Source organism: Somniosus microcephalus, chromosome 7 (genome assembly GCF_052327205.1).
Source record: "Somniosus microcephalus isolate GS21.2 chromosome 7, FLI_Smic_1.0, whole genome shotgun sequence".
In the NCBI taxonomy this organism is placed as follows: Eukaryota; Metazoa; Chordata; class Chondrichthyes; order Squaliformes; family Somniosidae; genus Somniosus; species Somniosus microcephalus.
The window spans coordinates 67,020,073-67,040,716 of NC_140993.1; the positions used below are offsets into that span (position 1 = coordinate 67,020,073).

At 48.6% G+C, this 20,644-nt stretch overlaps 1 protein-coding gene and 1 long non-coding RNA gene across 2 annotated transcripts in view; one reads left to right on the forward strand and one right to left on the reverse strand.

The window, feature by feature from the left end:
* wnt9a (wingless-type MMTV integration site family, member 9A) overlaps positions 1–446 on the reverse strand; it is a 75,989-nt gene extending 75,543 nt beyond the window's left edge. Inside the window, exon 1 of the mRNA XM_085992100.1 lies at positions 204–446. Coding sequence (XP_085848226.1) covers positions 204–289 — 86 coding nt within the window. The 5' untranslated portion in view covers positions 290–446. The remainder of the gene's footprint in view (positions 1–203) is intronic.
* Positions 447–5,182: 4,736 nt separating this feature from the next.
* LOC147114678 (uncharacterized) lies at positions 5,183–10,451 on the forward strand. The gene is made up of 3 exons (XR_015078915.1): positions 5,183–6,645; positions 7,431–7,492; positions 9,316–10,451. It is a non-coding gene; the product is annotated as an uncharacterized LOC147114678 (long non-coding RNA).
* Positions 10,452–20,644: the final 10,193 nt, after the last annotated feature.

Sequence of the window (20,644 nt, forward strand, 5' to 3'; positions counted from 1 at the left end):
TTTTCTGTTACAAGAAAACAAAAACACACAAAAAAATGAAATTAAAAATTATGGGAAAGTTTTGAAAAAAAAAACTTTTCCTGAGAAAGTTTCAAAAAAAATACTCGGCGAAAGTTTGAAAAGACGTTTTGAAAGTTTGAAAAAAAGTTTAGAAAAATGTTTTTGAAAGTTTGAAAACAAAGTTGAGAGTTTTCAGGACGTACCCGAAATAGGCAGTGGTGTTGCCGATGGTCAGAAGGACTATAACAGCGAAGAGTTGCCATCCCAGAGAGCAGTGTCCATCCAGCATTTTGCTGTACCGGCTCGAAAGCTGACCATCTCGTTTCGTATTGAGGTTAGTTTCTGGTGAGTTTCGCGATCGCGGCGCCTTCTTATAGAGCAGCCGAATTGAGCCCCAGAGCCCGGCGCAGGCGCGTTGGCCGGTCCGCCTCCCCGCTTAGCTAGCAAGCACCACAACAAGCGGAGCAGGGGCAGGGTGGAGCTGGAGTCAGAGAGAGGGAGGGGGAGTGGGGGGTTGTATAGCGTCTGACAGAGAGAGAGAGAGAGAGAGCTGCAATCAGGCTGGGACCCGACACAGAGAGAGAGATTAAATTGGACAGAGAGATGCAGTGAGCTGGAATCAGAATGGGACAGAGAAGGGGGCTGGGGAGACAGTGGGAGAGCTGGAATTAGAGACAGAGACGGAGAGCTGGAATTAGGGAGAGGGAGAGCTGGATTAGACATAGAGAGGGAGAGCTAGAATTAGGAGAGAGAGCAGGAATTACAGAAAGGGAGAGCTAGAATTAGACAGAGGGGGATAGCTAGAAACAAACAGAGGGAGAGAGACAGAATCAGATAGAGGGAGAGAATTAGAATTAGGCATATATAAAGAGATGGAGTTACACAGAGGGAGTGTAAGCTGGAATCAGACAAGAGAGAGAGCACTTGAATTAAACAGTGCTGGAATTAGACAGAGGGGGAGCGATCTAGATTGAGACAGAGAGGGAGATAGAACTGGAGGTGGAGAGCTGGACTCAGAGTGTGGAATTAGGTAGAGCTGGTATCAGACAGAGAGAGTGAGCAAGCTGGAGTTGGACTGCGAGGGAGAGAGCTGGAGTCGGAGAGCAGGGAGGGGAACCTTGGATCAAATGGAGAGAGCTGGAATCAGAGAGGGAGCTGGAATCAGAGAGGGAGCTGGAATCAGAGAGGGAGCTGGAATAAGAGAGGGAGCTGGAATAAGAGAGGGAGCTGGAATCAGAGAGGGAGCTGGAATAAGAGGGAGCTGGAATAAGAGAGGGAGCTGGAATCAGAGAGGGAGCTGGAATAAGAGAGGGAGCTGGAATAAGAGAGGGAGCTGGAATCAGAGAGGGAGCTGGAATCAGAGAGGGAGCTGGAATGAGAGATGCACAACGCTTGCTGGAATCAGACAGAGCTAGAATTTGAGAAGCAGAGGTAGATAGCAGGAATCAGAAAGACAGACAGAGACAGCTAGATGGAATCAGACAGAGAGACAGACGCTGATTGCTGGAATCAGACAAAGGTCGATCACTGGAATCAGACAAAGGTCGATCACTGGAATCAGACAAAGATCGATCACTGGAATCAGACAAAGGTTGATGGCAACGTGAGAGAAAGTGAATGAGATAGCATGGAATAGAGTGAAGGAGAGAATGGAATAGAATGAATTACAAAACATTGGATAGAGTGATGAAAGATCATGGGATATGCTGAATGAAAGAGAATGGACAGTGAATGAGGGAGTATGGCATTGTGTGAATGAAAGAATGAGATAGAGTGAATGAGAGTGATTTGATATAGCGAATGACAACAATAAGTCAAAGCATGCGATAGAATGAATTACATTTTCGGATAGAGTCAGTCGAGAGAATGAGAAAGCATGGTACAGAGTGATTGAGAGAGCACAGGATAGAGTGACTGTGAGGCCATGGGGAAAAAGTGAATGAGAAAGTGTAGAATATAGGGAATGAGGTAGAGTGCCACAAACTCTGTTCCCTAACCAACAATTCCATCCTCCTCCCTAGCCACTGTTTCAGGCTGAACCTGACTGTTCACAACGTTGGAGTCCTATTTGACCTGAACCCTATATCCTCGCCATCACCAGGACCACCTACTTCCAGCTCCGTGATATTGCTTGACTCTGCCCCCATCTCAGCTCATCTGCTGCTGAAATCCCCATCCATACTTTTGTTACTTCCAGAGTCGACTATTCCAACACTCTCCTGGCTGGCCTCCCATCTCCCACCATCCGGAAACTTGAGCTCTTCCAAAACTCTGCTGCCCGTATCCTGACTGGCACCTGCCCGTATCCGGACTGGCACCTGCCCGTATCCGGACTGGCACCTGCCCGTATCCGGACTGGCACCTGCCCGTATCCGGACTGGCACCTGCCCGTATCCGGACTGGCACCGGCCCGTATCCTGACTGGCACCTGCCCGTATCCTGACTGGCACCTGCCCGTATCCGGACTCGCACCTGCCCGTATCCTGACTCGCACCAAGTCCCATTCACCCATCACCTCTGTGCTCATTGACCTACATTGGCTTCTGGTCCAGCAACGCCTCGATTTAAAAATTCTCATCTTTATGTTCAAATCCCTCCATGACCTCGCCCCATCCCATCTGAAACCTCCTCCCATCCCATCTCTGTAACCTCCTCCAGCCCTACAATCCTCTGAGAACTCTGCATTCCTCCAATTCTGGCCTCTTGTGCATCCCTAATTTCCTACGCCCCTCTAATGGCTGCCATGCCTTCAGCTGTCTAGGCCCCAAGCTCTGGAATTTCCTCCCCAAACCTCTCCGTCTCTCTGACGCTCCATAAAACCTACCTTGTTGACCTACCTTTTGGTCACCTATCTTCTTATGTGACTCAGTGTCAAATTTTGTCTGATAACTCTCCTGTGAAGCACCTTGGGAAGTTTTACTACATTAAAAGCGCTATATAAATTCAAGTTATTGTTGTTGTAAGTGAATAAAAGAGCGCTGGACAGAATGAAGGAGAGAGCTACTGTTAGAGTGAATAAAAGAATGAACGAACTTTGTATAGCCCCTTTCACAACTTCAGGACGTCCCAAAGCACTTTACAGCCAATGAAGTCCTTTTGAAGTGTTGTAATGTAGGAAACATGACAGCCAATTTGCAAACAGCAAGGTCCCACAAACAGCAAGAAGTAAATGACCAGATAATCTGCTTTTTGTGATGTAGGTTGAGGGATCAATGTTGACCAGGAATCTTCTTCAAATAATGCCAAGGGATCTTTTACATCCACCTGAGAGGGCAGGCAGGGCTGCTGATACTTTTGACATTTTAGCTTGCCTTAAAGTCACTGGGGGAGAAATTCGTTATAGCCCCGTTTGTGGCGCTAACTTTTAAAAATTGAGAAAATTAGCACCAGGCGCTAACGTTTCTAAACTTTTAAAAAATTTGGTTTTGCGTTCCAGGAAGGAAGTGGAGCACTAAATCAAATGCTCCGCTTCCTTCTTGGAGCGCAACAGGCAGCAGGCGGGGCAGAGACTTCAGCAGCACTGCACACTGGGACATGCAGCGCTGCCGCATTCAAAGGCTCCTTCCCTCCCTTAAAGGGCCATCGCTGCAGGCTCTGCCATTTGAAATGTACCTACCTGGACCACCAAGGCAGCCGCGATCCCACGCGATCAGCCCGGCACTCAAGCAGAGTGCACGGGCTGATCGATCACAGGCAGGAACCTGCGAAAAAAACTGGAAGGTAAGTTATTTTTTTACTTTCCTTGGCCACCTGGCCTTTAATCATCGTCCCTGAAGCAGCCGCCCGCCCGATGCACGCCTCCTGCTCTGTCGGTGTTTCCGACCAGTGCTGCTGCAGGGGGGCAGAAGTCAATTTCAGATTCAGGGCGCTACGTACACCGATGACGTCACGATCTCCTGGCGAAGGAGATCGGGGCACAACGCCGTAGCGCCGCTGCAAAACTCCCGCCGAATATGGCAGGAGTCAATGTCAGCTCCACGCCCAGTTACAAAGCCATTTGCACCCAGTGTGCACCCCCTGGGGGTGCACTAATGGGAGGCGCAAAGGCACCCAATTTCGCCCCCACTGACTCCAGCTTCACTCTTACCGATTATCGCTCTCCCTGTGTAACTCTGCACAAACCTTTCACACCTGGCCTTTAATTAATCATCAGTTAAGGCTTTCCTCTGGCATTTCAACCCTTTTTTTATGCAAGCCTACTTTTGCAATATAGCACAAGGTTACAGATGGATCGATTTAGATCTGTCTGTCTGTATATATGTATTTATCTATGATTCTGCGTTGTAACTTCTGAGTATTCCTTCTATATATATTTGCTTATATAAAATATATAAAATTCTTACATATATCACACACTCCATTGAAACCTACTATATAAACATTTCCAATAGGAATTCCAATGTTAAAATGTCCACACTTGCCTGTTACACTTACCGGTTACATTTACCCGTAACACCAGTAGATGGCGCTCCAATAGGTCTTTCGATGCTAATTTGATTTAGTTGTCTCTGTAAGACCACCCCCTACTACAGTTGTGAGTATTATTGTAATGTAAATCTTAAAACTCTAATGTAATTTTTAAAAAGTGTAAAAATTAGCGCCTCGCTGTCTATGACCCCAGACCACGACCCCGTAGCCTGCGCCCAGCTTCGGCCCACAATGAGGCTGCCCTGGGCCAATATCTGCTGCTCTGTCAGCCACAGACCCAGGATGGTATCACTAGTATTCAATAAAAAGTCTCACCTGACCACTGGCTCCATTTAAAATGCTGATCCCGTTCTCCAAGGCTCCCAGCCATGGTCTCTTGGCTCTACCTCAAAGTTATGCTGGTCCAATGCTTGCATCACTGTCCCCACCCAACCCTGGATCCTGGCTGGCTTTACTCTACACCCCACCATGTAAAAGGTGAGCCCCACTCCCCCAGGCTAATTGCTCTGCACTGCTGCTATTCCTGTGAGCTTCCTCTACCAAATGTCTGCATACACTGGATAGCAACCAATATATATTTATTTATTATTGTATCTAGTATGCATCCTTTGCATTTCAGACGGACGCCAGAGGTCAAAACAGAAAAAAAAAGACAGCCAGTCATCTTCCTGCTGATCTTCTGAACCTGGCCTCTCCCCAGTTGCAGGAGCCCGAGATTTACAAGGAGCTGCCAATCTATAGAAACTTACCCTCAACAGTTGACCTCTAATTGATCTGGGGAGGTGTCTATTTAGACCACCTCCCCAAAATAGACACCTCCCCACACCTGATCAGCAATGAGAACACATTGAGTTCAATACTTAGCAGCTAATCGTCACCACTGGGCTCGATGGGAGATCAGTTAGTGCGTATTTAAGGTGTCTCATACTAGAGAGGCCTCTTCTACCACTCACTGGGGGTGGGTTCCCCCGAGCTGAGTTTGTGCGGCTGGCCGATTATTCGCATTGGGCCGACGGACTGCGGCCGCAGATGGGTCGGTAATATTGGGCAGCCCAGTCGGCCCCCGAGCCAGTAGATCTGTGGGATGGTGGCTGGCCGCAATCTCTGGGGAGGGAAGGAGCCAGATTGATTCTATGGCAGCGGTCGGAGTGGGAACGGCGCGCGCTCCGCCTGGTTCAGCCCAAAATATGGCAATCAGAGGCCTTTGTACACCGAACACCAATTTCCGCCTAATCTAGGGACAGGAGTAAAACATTCAGCCCCTCTAGCGCCTGACTCCGGGGAGGGATGTGGCTCCCCGGCCGCCCAGCAGCAGACTCGGGTTTGAACATTGCCGCACAACAGCAGTGGGGACGGGGCGGCAGGTCAGTCATTGCCCACCAGTTTCGGGGCGCTGCCGTCCTGTGTCCGCCAGACGGGAGGCCTGGAAATTCAGCCCAATGTGTTTAAAGCTAGAGTAGTAAAATTCCAAGTGTGAGGAACACGTTTGATTTTACATGTAAAAAGCTGAATTCCCATGGGATGCCACTTGGATCGACACCTGCTTTTACTTTTGCCAGGTTGTTTGAAGTTTATGTTTCGAATGAAAATGAGATTGCCGAGGGGGCGGGAGGAAAATTTCCAGAGTAAAAGCATGAACTGATTTGCTCCTAAACTTTTCACAGCGACCTCTTCCAATTGGACTTCATCTCATTAACTGTTACTCTTCCTCCCCCCCCCCCCCCACATATGGTGTTGACTTGTTTTTGGGTGAACCTCCACAGGCACAAGCCACACTTTGGTACCTTGTTCAAGTGGTTATTGTGTGTGAGCCTAGTCGGTATGTGGTAAGCTCAGTGCTTAGCCAGAGGAACTGTGGGTCAAGATGTTGTAGGCCCATCCCTAATCCATGTGCCCTTTGAGTAGGGGCTTCACCCTTTGGTATGCAGGATCAATAATGTACCCTTAAGTGATGGCAGGATATTGAGCCACAAGGGGGTGGATATGGTAACCAGGTCTGATCTTGTCACCATTATTTCAGTTTGATGGATTGGGGAGGACCAGGGGACATGCATTTAAACTACGTAACAGTAGGAATTGGCTAGCTGTTAGGTGGCTCTTTTTCCAGAGCCTCTGGGATGCGTTGTCAGCTTGTGCAGCTTCTTCTGACTCTCCGCACGCCTTCTAAAGCAAGCGATACCTGTTCTTGGCTGGGGCAGAGATTGCATCATATAGAAGGTAAGTGGATTAATAGTTAGCATAAGCATGGTCAATGTGAGTTCCTGGTCTGGTTTCTATTGCCTGTGGGAGTCGGAGAGGAATTTCCTGACTTTTTTTTCCTCTTTTGGCACTGAATTTTCTTTTCAATTTTTTTGCCTCTCCCAGGAGATTACGTGGCCATGGGGCGGATGGGGGAGGATGGTAGGGGGGAAGTATCTAATCGTGATGCCCCAGGCAGCATGAGTGTGGGGCAGGCTTGATGGACCAGCTGGTCTTTCCCTGCCCGTCACTTTCGTATGTTCGTATCACTGGATACCCATGCACATGCACCTTCCTGCATGGCTTACTAGATGGCAGTCAGGATCACCAACTATTAGTTCCTCCTCCCTTTCCCAAAAGCTCTTGGCCAATTATAATGTCCCAGTAACATCCTGCCTGTGATCAACGTAGACTGGGAATCAAACCTGGGATTGGTCTGCTCTGTGCCTCAGTACAGCAGCAAACTCAACTGTCATGGGAGCCCTTCTCAATTTTCAAAAATCTTGTTCTGTTTCCCCATCTCTCCAGATGTTCTTGTACGTTAGCATTCCTCTCCCACTACTCACCCTTGCCTGGCTGGGACAGAGATGGAGGGATTGGAGACTTTGTTGGCCCCTGCAATGTGCTGCAGAAGAGTAGAATGCTCCGTAGAGCAAAAACCTCCCCACACAGCCAGTGTGTGTGTGTATGAGTCCCATGGTGCCTCAGTGTTTGTGGAGTGGGTCGTTGTGTGTCTATTTATGTCTCTTTCTTTGTCTGTAAAGGAGATTCATCGAATAAATCCAGATTCCCAGCCTGGGGAGGAAGGCACTAAATTAACTTGGATGTAAGTACTAGAATTATAGAATTTTACAGCACAGAAAGAGGCCATTTGGCCCATCCTGCCTGTGCCGGCTCTCTGAAAGAGCTATCAATTAGTCCCACTCCCCTGCTCTTCCCCATAACCCTGCAAAATGTTCCTTTTCAGGTACAGTATATATCCAGTTCCCTTTTTAAAGTTACTATTGAATCTGCTTCCACCACCAGTGCACTCCAGACCATAGCAACTTGCTGCATAAAATAATTTCTCCTGATCTCCCCCCACCTGGTTCTTTTGCCAACTATCTTAATTCTGTGTCCTCTGGGTACAGACCCTCCTGTCAGTGGAAACAGTTTCTCTTTATTCACTCTATCAAAACCCTTCATAATTTTAAACGCCACTATTAAATCTCCCCTTAACCTTCTCTGCTCTAAGGAAAGCAATCTCAGCTTCTCCATTCTTTCCACATAACTGAAGTCTCTGATACCTGGTATCTTTTTGGTAAATCTCCTCTACACCCTCTCCAAGGCCTTGACATCTTCCTAAAATGTGGTGCCTAGATTTGGACACACTATTCCAGCTGAGTGATTTTATAAAGGTTTGGCATAACTTCCTTGCTTACTGTAGGATTGCCTTGCAGGCTGGCATCTGAGCAGCACTAGTAGCACAAAAAAAATGAAGATAGGAGGCAGACTTAAAGGGCTGGGGTGTCCAAGATGGTAAATAGCATAGCTGAGGAGTCCAGTGTGGGCAGTGATGGTTAGGTGCTCCTCTTCCGATTCATGTACAGTACGACTGGGTTTTACTTCCTCTGTGAAGAGAACAGATAGCACGATACGAGTAAACAAGCACATTTATCCATATGTAGAACTGTTGTCATTACAGGCACAATTACACTTTCCCTCATCCACGCATGTCCAGTGCTGCGACTGCAGAGTAACACTCATGGTTTGTTTGCCTTCATTGTCTTCGGAGTCATTGAAATTCCTTCCGTGGCATACAGCCATGATCGCTACCTCTGTTTAATACTCAAGAGTTGTCCTTCCTGATCAAACATCTGCCCATATTTCAATATAACATTAGTATTAGTACAGGTAGACTATCCTTTATCCGCACTTCTGAAAACCGAAAGTTTTTTTGTGGAGCGTAAGTCGTGCGCACGACATAACCCGAGTGGCACCAAACATGACCCGACGCGGCCGATGCTTTTCTGACCTGATTTGCAGGCCAGCTTAGTGTAGGAGTCAGCCGATATCCGGCTTTCCCACAACTGGCGGCGGCAGTCGAGCCCCAGACCCCCGCTAGGTCAAGGAATTCAGATACGGAGCAGGGGGAACTGTAAACAGACTGGGAGCGGCAGCACAGAGAAGCAGGAAGGGGAATGAGACACGGAACAGTCGCAAGAGGTAGCCTGAACTTTTAAAATGTATATTAAATACAAATACTAATTACCAAATTAATTTAATGTTCAGAGTTTCCCAGCCTGAAATAATACCTTCTGAAATCTGAAAATTACCGAAACACAGCTGGTCCCAAGGTTTTCGGATAAGGGATAGTCAACCTGTATGTCCAGATGATGAAACAGGTTCACCTCAAAGTTTGTTGAATCGTTCTTCCGAACTGCGCACGGTGCTGCTGGATTAATTAACATTTTGACATCTTTGCATAGTTTGGTGTCTCATTAGCTGTCTGCTCCTTTTCTGCACTTTTTTCACTCGGATCCCAGCCTGCGGCCTCGCAATGAAAGCGAGGCACAAGACATTGGTATTCTTTTCATTGCACAAGCTGTATCACGATTAGATGCTGAATTCTCCTGGATCACATGTCTCAAAATGTGATTTTGCTTGCAGGTCATGAGTGATGAAGAACAAAAAAAAACTACCAGGAGGAAAGTATGACCCGAGGACTGAAGAGGATTAAAGTGCGAGGAAGGAAGTCTTAAAAGAGGAACTGCAGAACCAAAATCCCAGGGGAAATAAAGCTTGGAAAGGAAATGAGAAATTGCAAAAACTGAAAATAAAGGAAGCTGAGAGATAAAAGGAGCTAGCTAAAAGTAATGCTTTCTTGTGCCCCACCAGATTGTACTCATAACCCTTTGCTCCATTGTCCCATACCAAGGCATATAGCACAGGTTGGTACGTCGGAGGTGTCATCTTATGGATAAGACATTGAACTGAGCCTCCGTCTGCCCTCTGGTAGATGCAGAAGATCCCATAGCACTGTTCACAGGGGAGTTCTCTTGGTGTCCTGGCCAAAATTTATCTCTCAACCAACACCTAAAACAGATTATCTGGTCATTTATCTCATTGCTGTTTGTGGGTTCTTGCTGTGTGCAATTTGATTGCTGTGTTTCCTACATTTCAACAGAGACTATGCTTCAAAAATACTTCATTAGCTATAAAGCACTTTGGAATGCCCTGAGGTCATGCTAGATGCCATATAAATGCCATATAAATGCAAGTCTTTCATATATATGTGCATTTTACGCATCCATAGTTTTATGGGGTTGCCAAGCAACAAATGCCCTGAACAACATCTTTTGTGTACACAGCACTGTGTGCCAGCCCCTAGCTCGATGGTGGCGTTTATTCAGCGATTATGTGAGTGCACCTGTCATCATATAATATTATTTATAATTTTATATAATAACACAACATTCGTCTAAAAAAGTAGTATTCTCAACCAAACTTAGCGTAAAATGGAAAACATGCAGCAGGCCTGGGTGATGTCATGAGTCATATCCATTCACTGCTAGGGTGGAATTGAATAAATCACTCTCTCTCTCTCTCTCTCTCTCTAACACTTGTAAAATGTGGAATGAGTTTAACCATACTTCAACCCAATTCCATATAGTCTGGAATCTAAATCACAAAACTGCCCCCATTTCACTCTGCCAGTCTCACTGTGACAGCCCATAAGGTTGGGTAGTCTGGGCAACTGAAATCTTGTATTGGTACAGTAAAGGGTGACTTTCTGATGTTGAGGATCGAGTAGAAGGAGATTTAGCCTACCAAGGTGTCACCCGTGGTTCAGGGGTAGCCCTCTCGCCTCTGAGTCAGAAGGTTGTGGGTTCAAGTGAGACTTGAGCATAAAACCCCAAGCTGGTACTGCAGTACAGTACTCCGCTGTCAAATGTGCTGCCTTTTTGGTGAGACGATAAACTGAAGCCTAGTCTGCTCTCTCAAAGGGACATAAAAGATCCCATGCCACTATTTTAAAGCAGAGATGAGGAGGTATCCTCACTAACATTTATCCCTCAACCTATGTGCAAATTGGCTGCTGTGTTTCCTACATTACAATAGTGACCACGTTTCATTGGCTGTAAAGTGTTTTGGGATGTCCTGGGGTCAAGAACAGCCGTTTATAAATGCGAGTTCTTTCTTTCCCTGACCAGTGCTACATTTACCTGGAAGTTCTGGATGCTGATATTGGATGCCAAAAGTAGGAAATGCTCCAGGCCTGAGTTTAACATCTCTCACTTTGATAAGTGCAAGTATATACACCACCAATTATTAAGGGTACAATAGTAGAGTGGTTATGTTACTGGACTAGTAACCCAGAAGCCTGGGCTAATCCAGAGAACCGTGGCAGTTTGAGAATTTGAATTCAGTTTTGAAAAATCTGAAAGTAAAAAGCTGGTATCAGTAAAAGTGACCATGAATCTGGCGGATTGTTGTAAACCTGCCGTCCTTAGCCAGTCTGGCTCATATGTGAGATTCTGGTCCCACACCAACATGGCTGGTTCTTAACTGCCCTCTGAAGTGGCCTAGCAAGGCATTTAAATGTATCAAACCACTACCAGCAGTTTAAGAAGGTCAATCATTACCTTCTCGAGGGTAACTCGGATTGGCAACACATGCCAACTTTGCCAGTGATGCCCACATCCTAAGAATGAATTTTTAAAAATTATAGGGTCCGCAGTGAAAATCATCAGATTATGAAAAAAATGTAAAAAAATTATTGAGTTACCTCGAGGTCACTTGACACAAGGGCCTAGAAATTCAGTTGGTTGCGCCAGCCGTTAGCGCCTTAGGAGGAGTAGATGTCGGGCGCTAGGCGGGTAGCGCCCGGGCGCAGCGAGAACTGCGCCTCGCCCCAACTTCACTAGAGATTTAGCGGCGGCGCAAAGTCTTTGCGCACGCAGATCATGACGTCATTTCCTCGTGCAACGCCCTTTGTGCGCCCCCAACCGGAACTTCAGTGGCAATGCCCCATTGTGCGCCTGGCGGCCCTAGCGACTGTTAAGTGGAACGGTGCTCAGCCGATGCAGGGCGCGGGGGGCGCAAATTAAAGGGCACTCCTCCTGCAATATAAAAGGCTGCCATTTCGCAGCACTCCCTCTTGCGAAACGGATCTTTGGAGAGAGACCAAGGTAGATAGCTTTCTGCTTTGGCCCAACACTCGGACAGGTACTTCTGGCTTCAGGCCACAGATTTCCAGTAGTCTTTGCCTTCATTGACATCTCATTGTTTGCCAGCATATTATGGGGGCTGCAATGGGTGTCAACGCAGGCTTTCTCAATTACATCCAAAGGGCTCACAGACGCCGTGAGAGAGTGGCAGCCCTGGCTAGACGGAGAGGGGGCAACAGGCGTCGGCAAAGGAGGCCTTACCCACCCAGGCTATACCACCAGCAGTTCTCCTATCTCAACATGTCTGAGGAGCAGTGTGTTCGGAGGTTGCGATTCAGAAGGGACGTGGTCACAGAGATCTGCCAGCTGCTTGGCGGTGATCTGCAGCCACAGCTGAGGAGCAGGATGTCTCTGTCGGTGGCAGTGAAGGTGACGGTGGCTCTCAACTTCTATGCCACCGGCTCCTTCCAATCTGCTACTGGGGACATTGCCAACATCTCCCAGTTCGCCGTGCATTGCTGCATCCGCCAGGTCACCAATGCCCTTTTCAAAAGGAGACGTCAGTTCATCTCCTTCTCCATGGCCCTTGCCAAGCAGCAACAGCGTGCAATGGGCTTTGCAGCATTCGCGGGCTTCCCCATGGTGCAGGGCGCCATTGACTGCACGCATGTGGCTTTGCGGGCACCTCTGGAGAATGCCGAGGATTACCGCAACCGGAAGGGCTACCATTCGCTCAACGTCCAGCTGGTGTGTGACCACAGGCAGCTCATCCTAGCTGTCAATGCCCGCTTTCCAGGCAGCAGCCACGATGCCTTCATCCTGCGACAGACTTCTGTGGCAGACATGTTCCAGGCCCAGCCTCACCCACGCGGATGGCTTATCGGGGACAAAGGCTATCCTTTGTGTACCTGGCTGATGACCCCGCTCCATGCGCCCAGCACCCCTGCTGAAGAGAGATACAACGAGAGCCATCAAGCGACCAGGAACATCATTGAACAAACAATCGGCGTCCTGAAGCAACGGTTCCACTGTCTGGATCGTTCCGGTGGAGCCCTACAGTATTCGCCGGAGCGAGTCTCCCATTTCGTGGTCGTTTGCTGCATGCTGCACAACCTGGCTATCCGCAGGACTCAGCCACTGCCACCACAGATTGGAGGACCACCTGAGGAGGAGGAGGAGGAGGAGGAGGACCAGCACAGGAGGGAGGTACAAAGTGCAAGGGCCGCCCGTCGCCGGCTTATTGAACATCGGTTCTAGGCCCCCTCTCAGGGACTGGCTTGTGCCAATGTCAGCAGATGAATGTAGCCGCTCCACAAGCCCTCAGCCGAGCAGGGCAACCAGGACTTAACCAAAAAACCATGCACACTGCAATTTAACAACAATAATTTATTGAAAACCTCTGCCCTTCCCACATTACATGCTCATGTGGAGAAGTCCCCTCCAAAAACACAAAACTACCAGTCTCGGCCTTACAAAAAGAAAGAAAGACACCAGTCTCAGCCTTACATAAAGAAATAAAGACACCAGTCTCGGCCTTACACAAAAACAACTGCACCAGTGTCGGCCTTACAACAAGCACCAGGCATTTGTGCATGCCTCTACTTTTTGCCCTGCGAGGGCGATGCCTTGCGCATCCTTGCCTGGCCCCTGCCCGCCCTGCTGCTCCTCCTCAATGGGAGCCCAGTGGCTGCAGCAAGGCTGGGGGAAGGCTGCTGAGGGGCAGATGGTGAGACGGCAGATGCCCTTGGGGGCCGGCCTGCACCAGCTCTGGCCTTGGAGTGGCCGGCTGCTGACTGCTCCAACTCTGGCTGGGCGGCAGCAGTCTGTCCAGCAGCTCGTGGCAGCTGCAATGGCGGAGTGGCAGTGTCGGCTGCAGGAATGGTGGCAACCTGGCAGATCGCAGGTGCTCGCTGGTCGCCTGACACATTGGCACTCGCACGGGCCAGCACTGCAGCATGCGCAGCAAACAGCTGAAGGACAGACTGCTGGGCTGCTGCTGCACGGCGAGTGCCCTGGCGATGCCTGGCTGATCCAGCGAGGGTGGCAGCAGTTAGTGCCCGTGTGGCCCTGGTCTGTGTCCGCATGACACCAGCCAGTGAATGGACGGCACGACTGAGCACTTGGCTAGAAGCCGACTGTGCTGCTGCGAAGTCCTGCAGACTCCTGGCCTGTGCTGCCGCGATGTCCTGCAGACTCCTGGCCTGTGCTGCACTGAATAGTTCCAGCCTCCTGGCCTGTGCTGCACTGAATTGTTGCAGACTCCTGGCCTGTGCTGCCCCGAATTCCTGCACACTGCTTGCCAGTGACTCTATGGAGTCAGGCATCCTTGCCACTGCAGCCATGAGCTCAGTGTGCCTGTGCTCAGCCTGGATGGCCATTTCCTCTAGGAGGCGCACCTCCTCTGCGCTCACCGTCGCAGGACTGGAGGCCGCACTCACCCTCTGGGGAGAAGTCCGCCGAGCTTCCCCACCCCTCCCGCGTTGCTGCAGGCCGCTGGGCCCCGGAGCTTCACTCTCCTCCGACCCTTCCCCCCGGCTCCCCTCCAGGGAAGACGTGTCCCCTACATCGCCATGGGCTGGCGCGGCTGAGGGTGGCACTGATGGGCCGGCTTCCTCTTCCTCCTCCTCGTCTTCCGAAGGGCTGACAGTGGCAGCTTGAGGGCCCGCCTCCTCACCTGGCGATTCACCATCTGAAAGCAGGAAGGCACAAGAGTAGCTTTAGAGTGAGGACAGGGCGGTAGCGAGGGAGGCATGAGTGGTGCCATTCACCGCATTGGTCGGACAGTGGCAAAGGATGCTGATCTGATGCGCAAGTGGAACGAGAGAGGTCCAAAAGGTGATGCCCTTACCATTGGTGCCCAGAACAGGGTCGGCATCTCCACTGGCGACGGGGCCAATCAGCAGGCCTCCCATAATGCGCTCCACGTGCTGGTCGAGGTCGGAGAGCTCTTTGAGGTCAGGACGGCCTCCGCCGGTGTCAGTTCGGTTGTGCCGGTTGTGCGCAACCTTGGTCTGCAAGAGAAAGGACGGCCTCTAAGTACAGTGTGTAGCCCTGATCTTGTCTGCACTGCCTCCCATGGTTGAATAGCTTGGACAGTGTGTAGCCCTGATCTTGTCTGCACTGCCTCCCATGGTCGAATAGCTTGCACAGTGTGTAGCCCTGATCTTGTCTGCAATGCCTCCCATGGTCGAATAGCTTGGGCAGTGTGTAGCCCTGATCTTGTCTGCAATGCCTCCCATGGTTGAATAGCTTGGACAGTGTGTAAAGTGCTGAATGTGCAATTGATTTTCATGCCAGTCCCATAGCTGCTGGATGAGGGCTGGCCATTAGGGCTTTCAGGTCCCTTTGCCCATAAACTGAGGTGCACATGCAAGGATGAGGAGGACACTGGAAAGGGTACTCACCCTGACAACCTGAATGAGGTCGTTGAACTTCTTCCGGCATTGCACAGGAGTCCTGGCAACCACGCTGTTGGAAGACACCCTGTTGGACACCTCCCTCCAGGCTTTCCGGTAGGCGCTGGGCAGCGGCCTCTTGCCACCTTCTGGGAACAAAACATGGCGCCTGCACTCCACTCCGCCAACCAGCACCCTCAGGTCTCCGTCGCTGAAGTGCTGCGCTCTCTCCCTGGCCTTCTCCATAGTCCTAGGCGGGTGCAGAGCATTCTGAAGGGGGAGGGGGATCAGCCAGTTGTCGTGGTACATGTAGGTACCAACGATGTAGGTAAAAAGAGGGAGGAGGTCCTACAAGCTGAATTTAGGGAGTTAGGAGCTAAATTGAAAAGTAGGACCTCAAAGGTAGTAATCTCTGGATTGCTACCAGTGCCACGAGCTAATAAGTTTAGAGAGAGTAAGATAGATAAGCTAAATACGTGGCTTGAGCAGTGGTGCAAGGGAGAGGGATTTAAATTCTTGAGGCATTGGAACCAGTTCTTGGGGAGGAGTGACCTGTACCAAGGGGACGGTCTACACCTGAACTGTGAGGGAGCCGATGTCCTCGGGGTAATATTTTCTAGGGCGGTTCGGGAGGATTTAAACTAATTTGGCAGGGGGATGGGAACCTAGGTAGTGGAAAAGAGGGAAGTCATATGAAGTTAGAAATAGATGGTAGAAAGGTGAGAAGCAATAAGCAAAGGAGAGAAACACAAAGGGCCAAACTAATTCATAATGAGAGTGTGAAAAAAGCAAGCCTGAAGGCTTTGTATCTTAATGCTAGAAGCATTAGGAACAAGGTGGATGAATTAGTTGTGGAAATAGAGGTAAACAAGTATGATTTGATTGGGATTACAGAAACGTGGCTGCAGGGTGGGCAAGGCTGGGAACTTAACATCCAGGGATATACAATATTTAGGAAGGATCGGCAAAAAGGTAGGGGAGGTGGGGTAGCATTGCTGGTAAAGGAGGGGATTAATGCAATGGAAAGGAAGGATATTAACTCGGATGAAACGGAATCTGTATGGGTAGAAATGAGAAATAGCAAGGGGAGGAAAACGTTAGTGGGTGTGATATATAGGCCTCCAAATAGTAATATGGAGGTGAGGGAAGGCATAAAAAGGGAAATTAGAGAAGCGTGCGATAAGAGCACAGCTGTCATCATGGGTGACTTTAATTTACATATTGATTGGACTACCCAAATTAGTAAAAATTCTGAGGAGGAGGAATTCCTGGAATGTTTTCGGGACGGTTATCTGGACCAATATGTCGAGGAGCCGACTCGAGATCAGGCCATTTTGGACTGGGTATTGTGCAATGAGAAGGGACTTATCAGCAATCTTCTTGTACGAGGCCCCTTGGGTCAGAGCGATCATAATATGATCGAGCTCTCAGTCGAGATGGAGAGTGAGGAAATTGAATCAGAGACTAAGGTCCAGAACTTAAATAAAGGGAATTACGAGGGTATGAGACGGGAATTGGGTAAGATTGATTGGGTGGTGTTTCTGGGGGGATTGACAGTGGATAGACAATGGCAAGCATTCAAAGATAGAATGGAAGAATTCCAGAACATGTTTATACCGGTTTGGCATAAAAATAAACCTAAAAAGGTGGCTCAACCGTGGATAACGAGGGAAATTAGGGACAGCATAAAATCAAAAAAAAGGGCATATCAACTGGCAAAAAAAAGCACCAGACCGGAAGATTGGGGGCAGTACAGGATACAGCAAAAGAGGACAAAGGGATTAATCAGGAAGGGGAAAATAGAATACGAAAGTAAACTTGCAGCAAACATAAAGACAGACTGCAAAAGCTTTTATCGGTATATCAGGAGGAAAAGACTGGTAAAATCCCAAGTCGGTCCCTTGCAGTCCGATTCGGGAGAATATATAATGGAGAATAAGGAAATGGCAGACCAATTAAACTCATACTTTGGTTCTGTATTCACAAAGGAGGACACAAATAACCTCCCAGGAATATCGGCAAACATAGGGACTAATGAGAGGGAGGAGCTGACAGAAATTAGTATCTCTAGGGATATGGTGTTGGGTAAGTTGAGGGGACTGAAGGCCGACAAATCCCCGGGGCCTGATAAACTACATCCTAGGGTACTTAAGGAGGTGGCCCTGGAGATAGCAGATGCTCTAAGGATCATCTTCCGGAACTCCATTGACTCGGGAACAGTACCCGTGGATTGGAGGGTAGCTAATGTTACCCCAATATTTAAAAAGGGGGGTAGAGAGAAAGCAGGGAATTATAGACCAGTAAGCCTTACATCGGTTGTGGGCAAAATGCTAGAGTCCATTATTAAGGATAAAATAGCGGAGCACTTGACAAATGGGGAAAGGATCGGACAGAGTCAACATGGATTTACAAAGGGTAAATCGTGTTTGACTAATCTGCTGGAATTTTTTGAGGAAGTAACTGGTAAAATAGATGGGGGAGAGCCAGTGGATGTGGTGTACCTTGACTTCCAGAAAGCCTTCGATAAGGTTCCACACAAAAGATTATCATGCAAAATTAAGGCTCATGGGATTGGGGGCAAAGTATTAACGTGGATAGAGAACTGGCTGGCGGATAGAAAACAGAGAGTTGGAATAAACGGCTCGTTTTCGGAGTGGCAGGCAGTGACCAGCGGGGTGCCGCAAGGATCTGTCCTGGGACCCCAGCTGTTCACAATATATATAAATGATCTGGATCAGGGAATTGGATGCAATATTTCCAAATTCGCTGACGACACTAAACTAGGAGGAGGGGTGGGCTCTGATGAGGATGTCAGGAGGCTACAGTGCGATTTGGACAGGTTGGGGGAATGGGCGGATACGTGGCAGATGCACTATAATGTGGATAAATGCGAGGTTATCCACTTTGGGGGTAAAAACAGGAAGGTAGATTATTATCTAAATGGCAATAGATTGGGAGATGGGGAAGTGCAGAGGGACCTGGGTGTTCTTGTGCACCAGTCACTGAAGGAGAGCATGCAGGTGCAACAGGCGATTAAGAAGGCAAATGGTATGTTGGCCTTCATATCAAGGGGGTTCGAGTATAGGAATAGGGATACCTTACTACAGCTGTACAAGGTGCTGGTGAGACCGCATCTGGAGTATTGTGTACAGTTTTGGTCGCCCCATCTGCGGAAGGATGTTCTTGCCATGGAAAGAGTGCAGCGGCGATTCACCAGGCTGATACCTGGAATGGCGGGAATGACCTACGAGGAGAGATTGAATAGTTTGGGCTTGTACTCACTGGAGTTTAGAAGATTGAGAGGGGATCTCATCGAAACATATAAAATTATGGCAGGCCTGGACAGGCTGAATTCAGAGAGAATGTTTCCAATGGCAGGGGAGCACAGAACCAGGGGCCACAGTCTAAAAATAGCGGGCAAATCATTTAAAACAGAGATGAGGAAGAATTTCTTCACTCAAAGAGTGGTGAGCCTGTGGAATTCCCTGCCACAGAGGGCTGTGAAGGCTAATTCAATAAATATTTTCAAGAGAGAATTGGATATATTTCTGAAGGCTAAGGGGATTAAGGGTTACGGAGAAAAGGCGGGGACGGGGTACTGAACTGGTAAGATCAGCTAAGATCTCAGACGAAGATCAGCCATGATCTCATTGAATGGCGGAGCAGGCTCGAAGGGCCGAATGGCCTACTCCTGTTCCTATCTCTATGTTGTACAGGTGAAGCTGAAGTGGTCAGGCCTAGGTTAAGGGCTGCAGTGTGCAGGGCGTGGCAGGCAAACAAATCCACCCTCCCCCTTTAAGAGATGACCGGCGCCAGAGTGTCTGCCGTCAATCAAGAACTCGCCGCACCTGCGCTGCGCCCGGCCTCGGGGGTATCGCTCAGCACCGCCGGCTTAGCGCCTAAAGATAGTCGTGTATCGCCTGTTTTAGCGCAGCAGCAACCTCTTGGGGCGATGCGACTGAATATCGGCGAAGGGGGCACGACTTTGCGCCGGACGCAAACTTTAGCGGCCGCCCGACTTTACTGCCCCAAAAGTGGCTATACTGAATTTCTAGGCCAAGGACTCATTCCTGTGAACCCATTGCTCATCCGTTTTTCTTTTGTTAATACTATGTATGGATTAATTCTTCAAAGTTGTTTCTAGAAGACATGAAGAAACTTATCCATTTGTGGTGCAACCGCTTCAAGTTCAAAGATGTGATGGTTGGTAGATGGCGTCAACGCCCCAGTGGTGGCCTGCGCTCTCCACATGACCGCCGCGCCAGGACGTAGTTGCCAACTCAACACACTACACCTTGAGGTGGTAGGGCATGCATGTGCTTATGTAAAGAGCCTTAAAGGTTATCAAGGCCATGCCTTCCATAGACCATGTACGATCCCTTCTGTTTTGAACTGTACCGTATCCATTTAATCTCATTAGGAAAGGTTCTTGATATAACACTTCATCTGAAGTGGAAACTGAGGCCCCATTTGTCTCTTTAAAGATCCCATCGCACTATTTGAAGATGAAATTTAGTATGAACAGATGTAAAGTACTGAACATGACAAGAAAAAACAGTGGCACAATAACAAAGGTTGAAGTTCAGAGATCTAGGGATCTTAGTAGATTCGACACTCAACATTGTAGAGGCGCAATCAAAAAGGCAAATCTGACGATAGGTCATCAACCTGAAATGTTAACTCTGTTTCTCTCTCGACAGACGCTGCCTGACCTGCTGAGTATTTCCAGCATTTTCTGTTTTTATTAAGGCAAATCAAATGTTGAACTTAATAACAAAAACAGCAGAATACAGGTCAGATGTCATGCTCAAACTGTTGAGTGCTCTCGTCAGACCAGACCTTGAGTACTGTTCAGTTTAGGTTACTGAGTTACAAGGGAGGCTTTCAAGTTCTGGAGGCAGTTCAGAGAAGGACCACATGCCTGATCTCTAGGTTAGAGCACTGAATTATGGGGAAAGACTGGAGGAACTTGGACTTTTTAGCCTTTAAAGGAGGTAACTGAGAGAGGGCCCTGTAGAGAGGCATATAAGATTGTAATTGATATAGAAAAGGTAAATCTGGAACACTATTTCAAACTAAACTTAATGGGCTAGAAATGCGTTATAGCCAAGGAATGGGCGGTGTCAGTAGAAAAGTTGGAGAATTAACGCCAGGCGCAATTGCTTTAGACTGCACGAAAAATTTGTGTTCACTGCTCAACGAAATGATTGGAGTCCTAAACTAAGTCTTAAAACCCAAGCTCATTGGCGTTAGACTTAAAGGGTGGACCAATATCGGGTGAGTCTAATCGCAACTCATCATTGCTCCAGGCTTTGTTCACTACTTAAAGGGGAGGTTCATTGATGCTGCAGCACCTCATTCTCAGCATTGCTGGCTGTGCAGCTGCGTCAGCAAGCAGAAGCAGAACAAAGAGAAGGAGCCGGAGGACTGAAC